Genomic DNA, 19,933 nt, shown 5'->3' on the forward strand with positions numbered 1-19,933 from the left:
ACAAGCGCAGCCTTAGCAGAGCTTCCAAATGAACCAAACATTGAAAACAAATAGCTTCTTCAATAGCTTTTTTAAAAAAAAAAAAAAAAGGTTTCAGTTTTCAGATTTTTCTGAGGATTTCAGTCCAAATTTTCACAAATGTTTAGCACATTTCAGACCAGACGGCAGATGCTGGCATGAACAGAAATCAGTGGAGTGAAGATGTGGAGATGATATTTTAATGGTGTGAGTGATTATATCTCAGGTGATGAGACAGAGACAGATGTGGATGAATGTTGATAATAAAGTAAGGATTTGTTTCTGTTGTAAACTTTCATTCTTCAAAATATGGATTTGTTTTCCCCCGAAAAGCAGTTTAGGTTATAAATGTAGAGCTATGCTTAAAACTCTGCTTGAGATACATGCAAAGGAAATGCCGGTGTAGGACTGGTACACACTGCTATGACTTTAACAAACTGGCACCTGAGATTTGGGTCTTTCATAAGACTTGCCTTAATACGGATATTACAGCTGCACTTTGTTTCCAACCACTACAAGCTACAGTACAAACACTGCTCTCTAAAGCACAGCTGTGTGTTATATGTGGCCCAACCCTATTAGCCCTGGTAGTGTAGATGAAATCCATGGTTTCTTATCTACCTAACCAAGCAGTAAACATGTTAAGGGAGAGTCCAGGGAAAAAGAGGCAATGCGGGATATTGAATTAGGACAAAACACTGTGGTTTTGCTCTCCTCACTTCGCTCCTTCCTCATTAAAAACAGCAGCCTCCTTTCTTCCAGCCGCTGCTTGAACTTAATTATGGCGAGCGTGCCAGCACCGAAGGCCACGTGGTTTCTCCCACCGCTCAAGTCAAATGCAGTCTGACAGGATGAGCTGCGGTATGAAACGCTGCAGACAGACTGAGTGAAACTAATTTCACAAACTGTAATTGCTTTGCTTCAGGCACAAGAGCACTTCTTTTGTTTACATTAAAGAACACTACCAATGTCAAACGATGTTCTCCTACTTTCAAATTCAATACCGGCACCATCAATATACGTCCACTACTGTAAAGATTTGCTAGCAACGTAGAATATTAACACCCGAAAGACCAGAATCCCCTAACAAATAACAGATATTCTCAACGCCGGCTGTCCGAATGTAAAGTCAATTCCAAACACAAAGCGAGCCAAAAGGACAAATCCGATTCCTACATTCATGCGAAATGCCACAGAACTTGCGGTATGGGTGCTACACAAATGTTGTCAATGTGAAAGAGATAAAAATCTGTGTAATGGTGCAGGCCAAGAGAGAGGGAAAGACTCGATAGCAGGTGGTCAACTGCAGCTCAGCAGGTCTCCATTCACATTATCCAAACAGCCAGTTAAAGACAATACCCACTCAATATGCTCAGTCAATGCCGTTAGTCTGAGGGTGAGAGGTCCAAAAAAGTGCTCTTTAACATGAGCTAATAGCTATTAGACAGCACAGAGGGAGCAAAAGTGGCTGAACTGAAAGCAGCCTCTTTATTCACTCAACAGCGACGTGAAGAAAAGGGCACATTAATGACAGATGGCTACAGACAGACAGTTGTGTGAAATTAAAGATGCCATTTTGGCTTGTGGCAAAAGGGCTGATAAGTTAATGATCTCTTTACAATCAAATTAAGTGTCACAATTTGATCTTACATTTCCTCTGTTCATCCTCTCCCTGATTGCGTATTTATTATTTAGCCGGCATCATTTGGATTCACGTCTCCTCTGGAGTCCTGCTGTATGAACACAGGGCACAGAGAGGGCAATCTCTCGTACACACACGCTCACACAGCTTAAGGACACGTGTAAATGCGTGCTACCCTCCACACACACACAGGTTCAGAGCTCAAGCACTACATGGAACGAGCAAGGGCATACCAGACATTAGCATGTCTCCAGCTGCGAACGCTAAGGCCGGTGCAGACTTGCAGCTGATTGAACAACATGCAAATGGTAGAAGTCATTAGTGAGGTTAGGCAAGCCTGAACCCGACATACTCCATGCCAATCAATAATTCCAGTAGTCATATTGCAGATAGTCACAAATGTGTGTTAGAAATGCAACATTGCTTTTAGTTGATGACTGTCTGTTGCAATAGGGAAAAAAAAAAAAAAATTGCACTCCTGCTTTAACAAAGGATGACTTCTCTCTCTCTCTGCCTCTTGTGGGATCAACAGCTCTGAGCGGAAGCCGTGGAAAGGGCAGCGCAGCACATGGTGGTGTACTGATGAAGCTTTGAGAGGAGAGTTAGATCTTTGGCCTCGTAATTTTCTGGTCAGTTCTACTCTACAATCCGCTGCGTAGGTGACACTGATGTACATGCAGTAATGAATTCGCAGCACTTCCTGGAGCTTCTGGGGAGGTGTGAAATCAAACAGCTATTATTATGTCCCTTGAAAGCCCCATTTCATTCACACGCTTTGATCCAATTTAAAAAGTGAGATCCATTCTACGGGTAATGCAGCTCTTCACGGTTTCCTAATTAATACAAAAATGCTATTTTTTTCATTCTCTCTAATGCTGTGGACAATGTGATATAATGAGAATAAATCATGAAAAAAGAATAGGAGCTGGTAATCTATTTATGAGTGTGTGTGCATGTGTGTGTGAGTGAGTGAGAGAGAGAGAATGTGCACAAGTATGGCCAGATCTACCCTTCTCTAACCAGGTAATGAGAATAATCAGAGCTTGAGGTGTAACATGGCCTAGAGCAGCAAAGAGGAGCACCTTCACATCTGTGGTTCATTTCATCGCTCTATTTATGGAGCTCTCTCACTTTCTCCCCCGTTCCACATCACATGCAGGCTAATTATAAGAAGGCTGAATGAAGTGGGTCGGTACGTTAAGGTTCCACTCCTCTCCTCTCCACCTATCCTTACAGGAACTCAGTTATTCTCAAGAGTTCAGCCGGCCTAAAGACTTAGCAGAGGTTACACTGACTTATGGACTCCTCAAACTAAAGTCGTTAATAGTTTTACTGATGAGTCAAAAATCTGTGCTTCAGCATTCAACTAAACGCTGATAATGAAGTGTTTATTCTTCTCTGGCGTCTCAACTGGTCGATAAAATACATGAAACTACCTAAATAGCTACTTCATTCATCGTAGAAGAACTTTTTCTTTTTTCAGCATCTCACTTTCCAGCATGTTCAATCATTTATTTCACTCCTGCACATTTATTAATCTCCTCACCGCTTATATGATATCCAGGCAGTACTTGATGCATTATAGATTAATAATTATGCGCAAGAAGTGCCCCACTATTAATTTAGAAATAGTCCTACTGTATAAACTCATATACACTAGGCATGTGGACACAACACCCCTGTGCACAAAGCTTGAAGCTCTATGAAGACATGGCGTGGTAAGGTTGGAGTGGAAGAACTCGAGTGTCCTGCACTGAGCCCTGACTCCGACTCAACCCCACTCAACACCCTTGGGGTGAACTGAACCCCAGACCTCTTCACTTTCACATCATCAGTGTCTGATCTCACTAATGCTGTTGTAGCTGAATGAACACAAAATCCCCGCACCCACACTAGTGGAAAACCTTCCCAGAAGAGAAGAGCAGAGAATACGTCAGACTTTGTGCACCACATTACGGCAGTGATGGTCAGATGTTCACATACCTTTGGCTATATAGTGTATTACAATGCAATATTAATCAGTGTTTATTTATCACAGGCAGGAGGAAAGACTCGTTTGTGTGAGACAGTACTCATAAAAGGCCATCTGTTCTTTTATAAAAACCTAGGAGGAATTGCGAAATTAAAAACGTCAGTATCAATTTTAAAAGTATTTAGGGAAAATAATTGCCCGCACTGTCCCATTAAGGCAACGGGTTCATGATTTCAGGACGTTTTGAATCTGTTTGAAGACGTTGAAGATGTGTGGTCTCGGCTCAGAGGGCACGGTGTGTTGTTTTTAAGTGTTAGAGTTACATCAGAGACTTTCAATCGCTCTATTCTTCAATCAGCTTCAGTGTCAGAAGCCAACCCCCTGGGGCAATCAAACGGCTGGATAGGTGTGCACATGCCTCTCTCAATATCATACAAGTGCTGAGCAGATAAGGAAACGTTGCATGAGTAAAATAGAAAATGTATAAATGGCTAAACTGAATTTTCTTAAAAAAAAAAGAAGAGAAAAAGTGTATTTTATTGATAGTTGGAGACTATCATGTGTGTGGTGTCAGCAACCGTGATTGGATAAATACAGCGCACGGCCGCTTTAAATAACGGCTTGTCTCGCGCTTTCTTATCAGCGAGGAAAAAAGTTCAGGTTCTGCATTCGAGCAGGCACCGTTATCTTTCACAGCTTTCCAATCTTTTTTGGCCTTTTTACATTTGTTGTGTAGTTTAGCAGCCGTTTGTTGACATTAAAATTCCGGCTAATTTTTCAGTGTCGGTATTTACCGCCTTGCTACGCAGAGCACTTCCACGATGTTCAGTGTCTTTCTGCCTGACTCTATCTACCGAGCTGTTTTGGTTAAGTGTTGCCTCGTCCTGATTTTCATGTGATATGAGACACGAGGTGTTCGGTTTCTGATACTGTAGAGCCTCGAGCAGTAACAGTGCAACACCGCATCGTTTCACACCGTACATGCTTGGCATCAGAATCTGCAAAACCGCTGCTAACTCTTCAGCAGAGCATGGTGAAACAAAAAGCTTTACTAACTCCTCTTTTAGATTACACGTGTGAAACGTTCCTCTACCCAGGGTAAAAAGAGGGGGTAAGATTGACTATAGCCCGGGTTTAATTACAGCATGAAAAGCCCTAACAAAATTGGTATGTGTTAGGAAAAGAATTTCCCTATAAGTTATGGTGTGTAAAGTGCAAATAAAGACAGAGTCTTCTCCTTCTTCTAGTCTCTCTTTCTTTTAAATGGACAGCAGATATATAGGGGGAAGGAGAGTGAAAATAGGAGTGCAGTGATGGTCATTCAGGAGTAAGAGGCCAAGAGACTGTAGGAGAATAAAATAAATGGAGTGTATGTGCCACTGAAAGAATGACTGAACATGTATGTGTGTGTGTGTATGGGAGAGTGAGTGTGTAGTTGTAGTGTTTGCCTGGCTGTTGCTCCCCTGTCACTCCTTCGGCATTGATTTAAACAAGCAGCTATTGAGGGTTAGATGATCACTGGCCTGAAAAAGGACTGTGTGTGTGTGTGTGTGTTTTTAACCCAGTGTGATGACCTTCTATACAGCCTCCTCCCAAATGACAGACTGCTGAAGCTAAGCCAAAGAGACAAGCTGCACTCAGAGGCTGCAATCCACAAGAAAGCAGCAACAGCATCATGATCTTGATTATGCAGAAACTCCACTGATAGCAAGCGCTGAGAGAACATTTCTCATCCCCTTCACAGGACACCATTCCACCAGAAATGGAGTCCCCTAATGTAACGCAGCCAGTAACGGCAGCTGACTCGGCGTCACTGAGCCCAACGACGGCCGATGACTGAAGATTGAGAAAATTCTGACCGCTAACAGGACGATGTAAGATCACATGACACTCGCATTTCTGAAACGTAACAGACACATGATGGACAGGAGAAAAAACAACAATCCTCACTCTGAGGAACGGGTCTAGATCGTGCTGATTGAGGACTTATACATGACCTCGAGTGCAATCTCTTTAATCTCAGCTCATTAAAAAATCTTCACATAATACACAATCCGACATTGGGAGCATGCTTTCTAGCACGAGCTGTTAAATAATTTATTTGGCTATCACCACCTCATATAGTGTGACAAGCAAAGATCTTAAAAGACTGCTGAAACGGCAGAGTGTAAAGCCGCTTTCAGTTGGCGTGTGAAGACTCTTGAGCCCGATGTGACAAACTCGTCATCGTACGACACGGATGTCATGACAGAACAGTCGACGACTGCTTTCACAAAGAGCGCTATAAGAGATGCACCGCGGGAACGTGCTGTCGTGCGCTTGATGGAAGACCCGTCTAGGGTCTGTTCACCAAATCCCCGAATTTCTATCACGGAATCATTTAAAATAATAAAGGCAATGAGATTCTTCTCATCATCTCCGCAGCCAAGTGGAAAATGACTTTGCATTTCAAATGGCATTTCATAAAGCAGACAGCCTGCCTGCCTCCTTCTTCAGATTACTACACTGTAACAGTCAGAGACGGAACCTAAGAGCATGCGCAAACCCGAGCGGCTGCACGCGCACGCTCGCGCCGTCTCATTCGTAGCGCGAGGAAGACAAAAGGCACAGGAGCATGAAATCCATTTTGGCGGGTCATGTGTTGAGCCGTTAGCTTGGCGCTGAAGAGCGCTGTCGGGTTGCTAATTATCTAGCTTTATCTCTGCCCCCCAGGCCCGCGCTGCCGAATACACACCGAGTTTAAACCGCAAAACACACATACATATACTCACTCTCACACACAACACACACGAGGGCTGATGGCTTGGTTGTAGGTCAGTTTTGGAGATTTGCTATTATGGAGAGTAAAGAGGGTCTCATTTTCCACTTGGTTAAAAAGAAAACACAAGTGTGATGTAGTAAGAGGTAAAACTTTCATCACTTTTAGATGACTGCACATATTTAGATTGACATCTACACTGCCTTGCATAAGCATTCACCCCCTGAGGGTGAGGACGAACCTAAACCAACAGCATCATGAAAACTAATCCATCAAAACCAATCCAAGAGGAAGTTCTAGAGAAGTCTCGGTCAGGGTTAAAAAAACAAACAAAAAATACCCCACTATTATTAAAGGATTTGAAGAATATGGCACGACCATGACTCTGCCTGGATGAGGTGTAATATATAGAAATATAAATAACATATAGAGATTACAAAACATTGAGCAAACCCGATGTTCACGGTATTAAACTGTTTAAAAATCTGCTTTCTCCCCGAACCCACCTCGATTAATGACTAATCTCTTCACTGCTCCGACCTGGCTAGACACACGCATACATCTAGCTAACGAGACTATGAGTGAAGTTGGCGAGCTGACCAAGAATCACACACAAGACGTATTTTAGATAGAATGAGAAGGAGCTTCTTCCCCTTGACCAGGACAATACCTAGAGCTTGGACTTTTTCTGGACTAGTCTGTGAGACACCCACTATATCAAGTGGACTTTTTACACAGCACACTTTGCATAAATGCAAGTCATACTCTATACCTATTACCTCATCAGTTTTTTTATGTTTTTATTTGGGAATATTTCATTTTCCTCTGTACTGCATAGAACTGTTGAATTTATATTGCTTTAACAAAAATACGTCGTTTGCATTTAATCTACAGCATGAGGCGAAGGTCACATTCTTACTGAGGAGTTGCCTGTATGTTAATCTAGCTAACTAACTCTGTTCAACTAACAAACGAGTTTATGTTGTCTAGTTGGTTTTCAGAGCCATGACACAGCCATTGATGTTGCAATCGTAAAACGTCATGTATTGAACGTCTCCCTTCTCTGAGATTCTCTCTAGTATAGACACCTAGCAAGTATAAATCCACAGTCACGCTCCAAGAATAGACACAAGTATAAAAACGAAGAGGAAACAAGTCAATATTAATGTCCAGGGATTGGGACTCGGGTGTCCACACATTGTACAATTAGACTGTCCGCTTAATCGTTATCCAATTAAAATTTCATCCAGATTGCTCTCAATCATTTTACGCTAGCATGATTTGGGTCATTTTATTCTGACTGAACATTGGTTCAGATTATTAATTCATTATGAGGCAGCATGTAAAGCAGACACTGTAAAGCCAGTGATCAAACTTGCCCTAATCCTCTTAATTAACTACTGATCCGTTTTAGGTGTGTTCGATTTGAGTTGCAGCTCAACTGGAAGGATTGAAGTTAGCTATGTGCATTAAACGCTGCACGCTAAGCAAAGCGAGAACCGTGGAAATTTAAATAGAAAGATCATCTCATCCTCATCTTCATCGTTACACGCAACCACAAACATGGAGCTAAACCGCTTACCACAAACATGGCTCTGAAGTTGCTCAGGTCTGTGAAGAGCTCGTCCACGGAGGTCTTCTTGGGGTCGATGGCGAAGTACTCCAACATGTTGTGGAACAGCGTGTTCATGTTGCTGTGCATGATGACCAGTTTCTGGTACTGTTCCTTCGCCTGAGTGGAGAAGCTGTGAGGCTTTGTAGTTAAGGAGTAGACAAAAAGTGCGTGTGTGTGTGTGTGTGTGCGTCTGTGTGTAACAAAGAATATGAATACATTAACAGTAATTTACACCACAGTGCAGCTGAATGAATTCTGATTCATTTTCTAAAACAGCAGCTCTGACATTAAAAACAACTCTTCTATATTTAATTTATTTATTAATAATTTCTTTATTTCAAGAATACAGAGAGCATGGTGGTGGTGTACTGATGTCAGCTAACTGCTAAGTGCTTCAGTTTGGTGTTCACGAAATGAAACAAGTATAAATAGAGGAAAAGTACAAGGTGTCATTATTAATAGGAAAATAAGAAAATAAATAAAATCATTGATATCATGGTGGTGTAAGATGAATAAAACACGTCAGGCACGTTTTATACGACCACACGGTGGACGGGTTTCCTGCAGCGGCACACCTGTCATCCAATTCTTTCATCTTGTATTTATTTGAGAGATCTTAGAAATTCATCTTTTGCGTCTCATGTACCAGAAGCTCTCTAGTCGCCGCTATTAGCTCTTGCATGAAGCAACTGGACCCACATTAAAATGTCATTGCGGATATGCACGTGCACACATAACTCACACAAACAGCCGAGTTGAACGGAATTCAGTGTTAATAACTCCTCATGCAGATGTGTATTGTGTTACGGTAGAGATAGCGTGAACGTTTAAAACAACATATCATCTCGGGTAAATGTAAATGACACCCCCTGTAAAGCTTTACTCGGCACGTTGCTAGCAGTGTGGGTTCGCGATGTTCCTTTTAGGCTCACTGCATTTCGCTGCTCTGCATTCACTTACAGCGGTTAGTAAACGCCATCAGACACGTTCGAAAAGGCAATTGATCTTGCATATGTGCGTGCACACACACACACACACGCACACACACACACACACACACACACACACCACTTTATTAACTGAAAAATAGTGGGATGAAAACACAAAACTGACTTGGGGGGAGAGGTGGGTGAAAATCTTTGAAGTAGATCAAAGTTTTCCTCTCACAATAGAGAACGAATAGGGAGCTGTCCACATAAAGGTACAGACAGAGAGAAATCAATGACCAGCTGCGGGAAGAGGGGTTGGGGTGGGGGGATTGAGAGAGAGAGAAAGATAAAACAGAAAAGACAGAGGGGGAAAAAAAAAAAATCTGCGTCTGATTCAAGGGAATCGGAAATGTCAGAGGCTAAAATGTAGATTTCTAACTAAACCCCTTTGTGACGCCATGTGTAGCATGAAGACAGATCAAAGAGGCACATGTGGTGACATGCAGACATAAACAAATGAATATGAATATGAATCCCCTTTAGTATTCCATACATCAGGCATCAGTGTTATTAAACTTACTTCAAATTAGCCTGCTCGAGCTTTGCATTTCAAATCGTTCCTGCCTGGAGTTATCTGAAATATTGGCAAACTGTTGCATCTCTTCCCCTTCTTTGATTTGTACAAATGCAAAAATAAAAAATGTCTGTGTGTGTGTGTGTGTATGTATGTATATATATATATATATATATATATATATATATATATATATATATATATATATATATATATATATATATACACACACTATATTGCCAAAAGTATCCTCTCACCTGCCTTGACTAGCATATGAACTTAAGTGACATCCCATTCCTAATCCATAGGGTTCAATATGACGTCGGTCCACCCTTTGCAGCTATAACAGCTTCAACTCTTCTGGGAAGGCTGTCCACAAGGTTTAGGAGTGTGTTTATGGGAATTTTTGACCATTCTTCCAGAAGCACATTTGTGAGGTCACACACTGATGTTGGACGAGAAGGCCTGGCTCTCAGTCTCCGCTCTAATTCATCCCAAAGGTGTTCTATCGGGTTGAGGTCAGGACTCTGTGCAGGCCAGTCAAGTTCATCCACACCAGACTCACTCATCCAAGTCTTTATGGACCTTGCTTTGTGCACAGTCATGTTGGAAGAGGAAGGGGCCAGCTCCAAACTGTTCCCACAAAGTTGGGAGCATGGAATTGTCCAAAATGTCTTGGTATGCTGAAGCATTCAGAGTTCCTTTCACTGGAACTAAGGGGCCAAGCCCAGCTCCTGAAAAACAACCCCACACCATAATCCCCCCTCCACCAAACTTTACACTTGGCACAATGCAGTCAGACAAGTACCGTTCTCCTGGCAACCGCCAAACCAAGACTCGTCCATCAGATTGCCAGATGGAGAAGCGCGATTCGTCACTCCAGAGAACGCGTCTCCACTGCTCTAGAGTCCAGTGGCGGCGTGCTTTACACCACTGCATCCGACGCTTTGCATTGCACTTGGTGATGTATGGCTTGGATGCAGCTGCTCGGCCATGGAAACCCATTCCATGAAGCTCTCTGCGCACTGTTCTTGAGCTAATCTGAAGGCCACATGAAGTTTGGAGGTCTGTAGCGATTGACTCTGCAGAAAGTTGGTGACCTCTTCGCACTATGCGCCTCAGCATCCGCTGACCCCGCTCCGTCAGTTTATGTGGCCTACCACTTGGTGGCTGAGTTGCTGTCGTTCCCAAACACTTCCACGTTCTTATAATACAGCTGACAGTTGACTGTGGAATATTTAGGAGCGAGGAAATTTCATGACTGGATTTGTTGCACAGGTGGCATCCTATCACAGTTCCACGCTGGAATTCACTGAGCTCCTGAGAGCGACCCATTCTTCCACAAATGTTTGTAAAAACAGTCTGCATGCCTAGGTGCTTGATTTTATACACCTGTGGCCATGGAAGTGATTGGAACACCTGATTCTGATTATTTGGATGGGTGAGCGAATACTTTTGGCAATATAGTGTGTAATATATATATATATAATGTGTGTGTGTGTCTGTGTGCGTGCTTAATAATAATACCTAATGTAATGTACATACAAGTGTCATGCATTCTCTCAAAACAAAACAGAGGCTTAACTCTGAGTTCAGGAAAATTTTCTTTAAGTGGTGCTGCAAAATATTCTCTGACTTTAATGTTGTCTTAAATATTAATCTTGTTTGGTGCAGTGGCCTCACTCTGTGACAGCTCATCTCACAGCTCATCAAAACTTGTGTGTGTCTGTGTGTGTGAGTGTGTGTGTCAGACAGAGGGGGGAGAGAGAGAGAGAGAGAGCGAGAGAGCGAGCGAGAGGGAGGCCTCAGTGGAGTGTTTAAGCGAGTTTGAGTTGTAGTTATGATATGCAGGATGCTCCTGTGTGGGCATCATGGATGTGTGTGTGCTTGGCTGTGGGGTGAAATGTTTCTGACAGGAGCAGCTCTCTGTTTGACTCGGCTCATGGCGGTGAAGCTCGGTATAAAACCCGGTAATGCCACAAATAGGCCAAGCAGCCGTGAGCCTCCGCATATAGGCATTCCCTCCTTGGGCCCAGGCGCTGTTCTGTCATAATGAGTGAAGGATTTGATTGTGCATGAGCAAACATCATAAACAGTCCTGCAATTGAATCCGATTTCCTATTCAGGGCTGTACGTTAACTTCGTGAGCAGGTACAACCGGCGCTTGAGCTATGTCGGCTTGTTTCTATACTAGCTGACGGGCAAGTCCCTTAATTTATACATTAGCCAGCCAATAATCAAGCTGATGTAATTGTAACCTCAACGTTAGCTTCCTCCCACTTGTGAGGCTGAGGGGATTCTTGGTTTAGACATGACTCACTGTCAGATTTCATCGCCTTTTATTTCTTCTCGAGGACTCTTGCGTCGATTCTTTGTTACTGAAACATAACGATTCGTTGTGGTATCATTTTGTGGCCCATGCCTTGTCAGTACTGCTTTGGTGAACCTCCAAACTCCTGAAAGTCGATAGCTCTGATAATGTATCTGTTCATCAAACAAGCATGCCATGAGTAAACAGCACAGCGTGATATGTGAAAATGTGCATTTTTACTGCCGTCTGTCTAAATAACACTTAGCAGGTACTTCGTCTGTGGTGGGGATTATACTGGGATGACTCGATTAATGAGAAATACTTAGCTCAACTTATACATGAACAGACAAACTAACTAAAAAATGTTAGCGGTTGAATCCCTAAATGCTCGTTCCGTATGACACCTCTCTGTTGAGCTAAACTGAAAGAGAGTAGAAGCTCCAACTTACAAACTTAGACTATTTAACGGCTGAGCAGCTTGAAGACAAACAGTGTCTCTGCTACTCGAATCTCGCTCTCCCTCACTAACAGCTTTATCTCACATTCAATCATATCTCAGTCATTCCACGTCCTGGCATATTTTTGAGAGGTAAACTTTGAACTTTAAGAAATCGGACACAGATATGGGCATAAGATACAAAACTCCACACAGACAGTCACCTAAACTCAGGCTGGATCCCAGGACTAGTTTAAAAAGAAGGAGTTTAAGCAGCAGATGCACTGTGGTCTCGAGTGTATTTACTCATTTGCCTCTGATCCAACACCGTGCTGTTACAAATCGGTTTGAGTAGGAGTGTATAAGACACACAGTCAGAGCTCATGCCTGTACAACCCCGAATCTTCATACATCTGCTGGCAATTTTAGACGCCTTTTCAAAAAAGACAGCACTCCACCCTGCTGCAAAAGTACCTTTTCTAAGCCTGATTGGAGGAAGGATGCAATAAACCTGGGTCTAAAGGAAGCGACAGTGTCACTTCACGTTTCATGAGACTGTGATTGAGGCAGCTTGATTACAACTAGGGCTTGAAAACATACTTGAAAAACGCACAACACACACACACACTCGTACAGTGTGATTCGTCCTTGCTTCAGTATAGCTTTTACAACCCATAAATACTGACATGTAGGTAGTCTTTTCTTGAAAAAGTTGCTGTGATGAGAGGACACACGGCAGCCGAAGCCTGGATCGATCCTCAGGATATAGCTCGACCTGCGAGTGCCAGAGAGCACAGGGTTCATGACTTATTCACCATGAAGGCGGGAGAGAGGAGCTGTGTCAGGGACCGCTGTGCCTTTCCTGGGCGCTCCTCTGCATCTTGAGGGTGTCCTAATGACAGAACTTTTCTGCTGACAGAGTCCACCTGCACTGTTGCGGACTGATTTACAAAGCGAAACATCTGCTCGCACCACCGCATCACTGATGTGAGAACAACACCGGGGAATTAATCGCTTAATGAAAAGTGTGTGTGTGCATTTCTGCATGGGAGACTTCATTAGGTCTATGAAGTAAGGGGGTGGATGGAGATTATGTTAACAAGGACACGGCAATGTGAGGCATGTGGACTCTGAGCTAGAGAGAGAGAGAGAGAAAGAGAGAGAGAGTGAGTGAAAGAGTGAGAGAGATGACGGGTCTATAAGATGAAAAAGAAGTACAAGTCCAGAAAAGTATCTGACCTGTCAGCATCAGCGATCATTGCTCATTAGTCAGGTTTAATAATAGCTACCGGTCTTCTTACTGCACTCTTTCTAAAGAAGCACACACTGACCACACACAGTTGAATGAAGCACACATCTGTGAACTTCACTCAAATCACCTCCATGCTGACACACACACACACAGCCCTAAACACCCACCACCTGCCAAACTGTGCTCAAAGCCTAAAGTACTCACTCCTCCTCTTACCCACTGACAAACTGACATGCACTCCTCACTGCAGGGCTTTAAGGCGCAACACACTCACCACACACACCTTATGAAGCTTCCACCAGCCTACACTTCAGCTTATACACTGCTGCGGTTAGCAAACAAACCTAAACACACACACGGATCAGTGACACACAGAGACTCAAAGCATATCATGACACCTACATGAATTGATGGAGACGTGCTTAGACAAAGACAGACAGACAGACAGACGCACACACACACACAGAACCATCAGGATGAAGCGCTCATCTATTCCATAATGATTTAAGGCATGTGCTGGACAGCTCCTGGGACTGAGTCTGACACACACATTAGTGCTAATACCACTCGGAATGAGACCAGAGACGAGACACTAAAACGTGAAAATGAATGCTTTGCAAGAAAGCGGGGGAAACGAACAAAGGAGACCTGCTAAAGTTTTTGTTAGGCCATCAAACTACATTCTTCTCTTATTTGGCCCTTTCATACTGACTGTAGTGCTGCCACACTGAGAAGTCTGGACAGAAATGAGACGCCACGACACCAAAAAACACAATCATTACACAGGAAATTCAGCAAATTTATCACTGCGGTATAGGTGTCGATCTTTCCACTTCTACGAAAAACCGGAATCCCACAAATCAATTTAGTTCTACTTGAGAACGATATTTTTACCCAAACTTAGATGGCTAAATTTCCTGAAATATAAACACAGATTTAACCTTGCAATACAGTGTCTTTAATGCTTAATTAACTCTTTACCAGAGGCCAAAGACTGGACGTTGAGCCGGTTTGGTTGTGTCCATGTTCAGAATTAAATATCTTTGTCATGTCAGACTCCACTGTGGTGATTAATATGAAGCTCAGATGAATATACAGTAGACACTCAGAGCTTTAGCTTTTCATAAGTATGTGGGTTTTTTACCTAGCCTACTAGGGACAACAGTTTCATGGAAAAGTTCCATTAAAAAGATGGTTAATTTTATTTCACAATCTTTAAAGTAAAGATATTAGACCCATTTCAGCTCTCTCAGATGCCCCAAGTGCTTGTTCATAAGCATCTAGAATTTGAAGGCGTTATATTCAGCCACTAAAGCTCTGTGTATCCGAAAGAGAGAAAAACAAACACCTCAGACTGAAAGCTAACAGAGTCCTGATTCATTTCGTATCAGACTTGCAGTGATGAAATAATTCATTTGTCTATACTGAGTGAAAACGTAAAATCCGGCTGAATGGAAAACCAGAGTACTGGTAAAATGATTAATGATTTTTTTTCTGTAGTCGTTCATTAATAATTACTACAGTAAACTACTATGCAGACTAAAATGTAATGATTTGGTAACTAACATTAAATTAGTGTTTTGAGAAAACGGCAGTTTTGTGGCAACCGTGTGGGGAAGAACCACCTACGAGTGTAAAGATCGGGAGAGTACATACATTTGGTCATGTAATGTATACAGACTTGTCCATAAGTATTTGGACAGTGATTTGAAATGCGGCAATGAAGACAGGATTGAAGCGTAGACTTTCAGCTTTGATTTATCAAAACATTAGGAATTTTTTTTTTTTTTTTTACACATTCCCTCTATTTTCTCAGGCTTAAAAGTAACTGGACAAAGTTTTAATACTTTTGAATACTTTAAATCCTTTTGCAGTCATTGCCTACCTGAAGTCTGGAACCCATGAACCTCACAAAATGCTGAGTTTCCTCCCTTGAGATGCTTTGCCAGCGCTTTAACATTAACCGGCTTCAGTAGCTGACTGTATTTCCTTATGTACTCCTACTCTTAACCTATTCTACTCTGAACAGATGACACATCTGATTTGAATCTGAAACAGGGGAAATAACTGCATATTTCTCTGCCCATTCTCTTCATTGTCCAGTGATCTTTTAGATATATTTTTCAATTTTATCTAAAATATTTTGCTAAGAACGATTTGAGCTAGTTGACAACCTAAAATTCATATTTTGTGAAAAACTACTATTCATGTGTGCTTTAACAAAGAAACCTGGTTGTCCAGTCAAATGATTGGGATGATGAAATGACGAATGATGAAATTGGGGGATTAAATAATTCCTTAAGTGGAGAAATTGAGCTCATCAGTTCTCTGGAAGCTCCTTCAGTGCTCAGCAATCACACACCAACAACTGCACATCACGCTGAACACCTGCTAGTTCACAATCTGTCCTAGCTGTGCTGAATGCTACGATGTTGGAAACACCGAATAGCTGGTGGAGATGACGGTAGTGCCGGAGACACATACGTGTGATGCTGTGTTGTGTCAGTGCACTGATATAGTTTGCTTGCTTCTCTGATTTATTTGTTAAATTTAAGCCTCATTGTTGTAGCCTCATACTGATCGGCAGCACAGCTGCTGAGAAACTTTGGACTAAAGGGCCTCCGTGCTACATTTCAACAGGAAACACCATGAGTGCATCAATCACACAATCATATACACACACAGGCCATGCAGGATAATGATCTCCCCTGACTGCCTCCTGTCCAGTCGTGTCAGAGAGAGAGCAGCGTAAAAGTAGAGAGGAGGGTAGGAGCACAGGTATCAGCTCCAGCAGCACAGCATCAACACTCTTTTAACTTCCCTAAAATAAGGAATTAGCTTATAAGAATCGAGCGTCTTTCCTTCCTTCCAGTGTAGATATGCGTATGTGGCAAAGCGAGATAAGGATGTAATAATAATGCAGAGAGCTGTTCATCAGAAACCTTCAGACTTGAGTAAACAGGAAACCCAAAGTGTTAGTGCTGAAGAGCACCCCAGGCACTGAGAGTGAAAGGTAGAGGAAGACAGAGCATGAGGCTGGGTGCAGAATGGAAATGCAGTGTGAAACTCCATTATTGAGCACACACCTGCTTGAAGCCTGAAGCATGACCTGCTGACATTTGTAGTTAATAATTAAAATACACAGCCAGTCTTACAAACGGACCTAGGCTCTGATTAGAAAGTGAGAGTCAGTGTGTGTGTGTGTGTGTGTGTGTGTGTGTGAGGAATTGTGTTTGAGGAAGTGTGTGTTTGAAAGAGTGCAGCAGAAGCCAGGCGGTGAAAGGTTCTGCAAATAAACTTTGCGCTTGGACACCTGCATTTGGAACAATCTAAGTGCAAGTCTGAGAGTGTGTGCGTTTGTGTGTGTGTGAGTGAGCAATAAAGGATATGGCCATCTTGCTGTAGAACATGTCATCTTGGTTGTCAGGGGAGCTGAAGGTGTCCAGATCTTTCTCCAGCTGCAGCAGCTGCTTCTCCATCTGCTTCAAACTCTTCTCCAGGTTCTCCGCCGAGACTACACACACACACACACACAGACAGTATGCGTTTATCAGAAAGCAGCAACACAGGGAATGACATCCATAACACAATTACCATGAGAAAAGAAGACTGGTGTGATCTAATAATTAATTTAGTTGTTCAGATTGATGGGCTAGCGTGGAAGCGTATCTGTTCCGCGAGACGCGCAACTACAAAACACTTTACTGACTGGTAAACACTGGCACCAATTATAATTGGATCATTATTAGCCGTGAACGAATGGTGATGAGAGACCACTGCCTGGCTAAATATAAAAGGATGGATATGTCTAAAGTTCAGACTTCACAGGGAAAAATTTAGAATAATTTCACACCTAAACCTATTAAAATCTTATCAGAATTTCAAGTACGCTAGCCTCATAAAAAAAAAGGTCTCTTTGGGGGGGGGGGGATCTCTGGCTCAACAACCCAACTTTACACTCTCCTAGAAACTGCTCTGTGAAATCCTCCATTACTTGATTAGATAAACTGAGATGCTTCTACATAATACTGGTGTGTATATGTGTGTGTGTGTTTGTGTGTGTGTTTGTTACAAAGAATTTGATGTGCATCATATCACCACATGACTGACATCCAGGTGACTGTGTGATCCCTCACTACTGTAAACCCTCATGGGCTTTGAAGGAGCATGTGAAGTTTTAGAAATGTGTGTCCGACTCTTTAAATGTACTTCAAAAAGTGGACAAAGCAGTTCAGCTTTTAACACGCACACAGCGCAATATAAAATATAATGCATTATATCCATCTAAGCAGAGGATAATCAAGCAAAACTCTATCCCAATGGATATAAATATTATGTAAGCAGTTAAAAACTGCACATTAAGCACAATTAGGAACCAGGCAGAAAACTTTTTTAGGTCCACGCTGCCCAGTATACAGTGAGGAGGTGGGATTATATACACGTATTAATGAACTCGAAATGTTCTCCATTTATCCTGGAAGAATGTGAGAGCCCTTCGAGATCAACGTGATTATAACAAATGTGAGATGGAAGAAAGGGGCGGAGCTTCGAGGTGGGGTCAGTTCATTCCACATCTATATGTTGATGGGGTCATCTACTGTTTTTATGAGAGAAGAGCAAAGACTGTGCTGGTGTTTTACAGTAGCGTGCTTCGATGTTAAAGAGCAAACAGCTCCTACGAACAATATGTAAAGGATGTCAGGTCACCGCTATTAAGAATAGAAACCCCACATGGCCACGAGCTACACCCCCGCATACACCAGTAAGAGTGTGACAGCTTGAGCATGTGAGTTTGGTGCTTGTTTGTCATGTTTCATTAGGCAGTATAGATTTCCACAGAGCACAAGTTGTGCTTCAGTGTACCACAACCACCCTAATTAAGTACATCACAACAGCAGCATTGTTTTACCACCCTGCATGCACACACACACACACATGATAACGGACATAAATAACATACAAGAAAAACAATTTCTATTCATCAGACACACAAACATCTCAGAATAGATCACCTTGATAAACACTAGCGCGTGTCACAGCAAGTAGAAGATACACATAAGTTCATGTCGTTTCCAATACAACGTATTCAACATAAACACGCTCATTTCATCAGCGCTGCATCTATTTAAAGTCGCTTTACTGGCAAACTCCACAACTTCACTGAGGCGCTTTAAAGTCAACACGGAACGGCGTACGCTTCTGCACATCAAACAAAGAGATGCCGTGCCGTCCTCCCTTTCTCCTCAAGGCCACGGTGAGATTAGCATGCTAAAGACAGCGAGGGTTGCTGAGTACAGAGGAGGCAGGGAAATGCTGCAAGAAAGAAGAAGGCCGCTCAGAGGGCATCTGAGTGGTCTGAGAGTTCAGAGGAGACACGTTTTAAGACCACACAAGTCTGGAGGAAGTAGGGGAGTGTGTGTATGTATCTGGGTGCCTGTCGGTAAGAATTTGGACACAGTTTAAAGCGAGAAACTTTTCAAGGCTCGTCTCAGCTTTATGTTGATGTATTTACTAGTACTTCTTTCGTTCCCATTCTTCCTACCAGATTTGTACAGACAAAATGAACAAAAAACACTTGTCCAAAATCTGTCCAAAACAGCTAAATAAAACCGGTACCAAAAACATTTCCCTCCACAGTATGAACCTTTTTCAGGCTTAAAGTAAAAAAAAAAAAGAAAAAAGAAAAAAGGATTTAATGCATAATTTATGCATGTGGGTTTCCACCAGAGGCACCAGCTTCATCACACATGCCAAAAACATGGATGGAGGTAGACTGACTGTGGAGTGCACGAGTGTGTTAATGTGTGTGTGTGTGTGTGTTCATGGTTACTGAAACACATGCTGAAAAGATATTAACGCATTTAAACTTCAACCATGATACTGTGACGTGTGTGTGTGTACAAAGCGAGGCTCTACACTGGCAGTAGTTTAATCAGTCAGCAGGATCACACTTTATCTTTACTTTCTTCTTCCCCACAGTGAAGACACCATGTAGGTGACGCAAACTAAGGCATCCATCATTTCCTGATTAAGTGAAGGTATTGAGGTGGATTTAAACTCGGGCTGAAGTGAGTGCACTTCTTTTCCGTGAGTCAAGCTTGATACAGATGACCTTAAAGCTTTCAGAAACTCCTGCCTGTGGTTTCTAATTAATCCCACGTTTCATTTGTCCGGTCTTTGTTCTTCTTCCAAGCGCTTTTCAAAAACAGTTATGTCTACACTTTAAAGGTCCGAACATACACCCCAATGGATGCTATATGCGGTTCTTCGTGAGCTTTAATTGATTTGTAGACTTATAGTATGCTTATAAATCAATAAACAAACTCATGGTCAATGGAGCTTGGATTAACAAACATACAAACTCGCTGAGCAATTGTTGATGCCATATAGACCGGTTGGAGTATTTCAGACACTACTGATGTACAG

The 19,933-nt window shown here is 42.4% G+C and overlaps 1 protein-coding gene across 3 annotated transcripts in view; it reads right to left on the reverse strand.

Annotated features, from left to right (window-relative positions):
• The window catches only part of diaph3 (diaphanous-related formin 3), a 323,559-nt gene that overhangs the window by 89,122 nt on the left and 214,504 nt on the right, over nt 1–19,933 (reverse strand). For all 3 annotated transcript variants that reach the window (XM_058400944.1, XM_058400942.1, XM_058400943.1), the window contains 2 exons: nt 16,896–17,021; nt 7,973–8,136 (listed from right to left, as the gene is read on the reverse strand). In XM_058400944.1, coding sequence (XP_058256927.1) covers nt 7,973–8,136; nt 16,896–17,021 — 290 coding nt within the window. The remainder of the gene's footprint in view (nt 1–7,972; nt 8,137–16,895; nt 17,022–19,933) is intronic.

This window comes from Hemibagrus wyckioides, linkage group LG10 (genome assembly GCF_019097595.1).
Source record: "Hemibagrus wyckioides isolate EC202008001 linkage group LG10, SWU_Hwy_1.0, whole genome shotgun sequence".
Lineage (NCBI taxonomy): Eukaryota > Metazoa > Chordata > Actinopteri > Siluriformes > Bagridae > Hemibagrus > Hemibagrus wyckioides.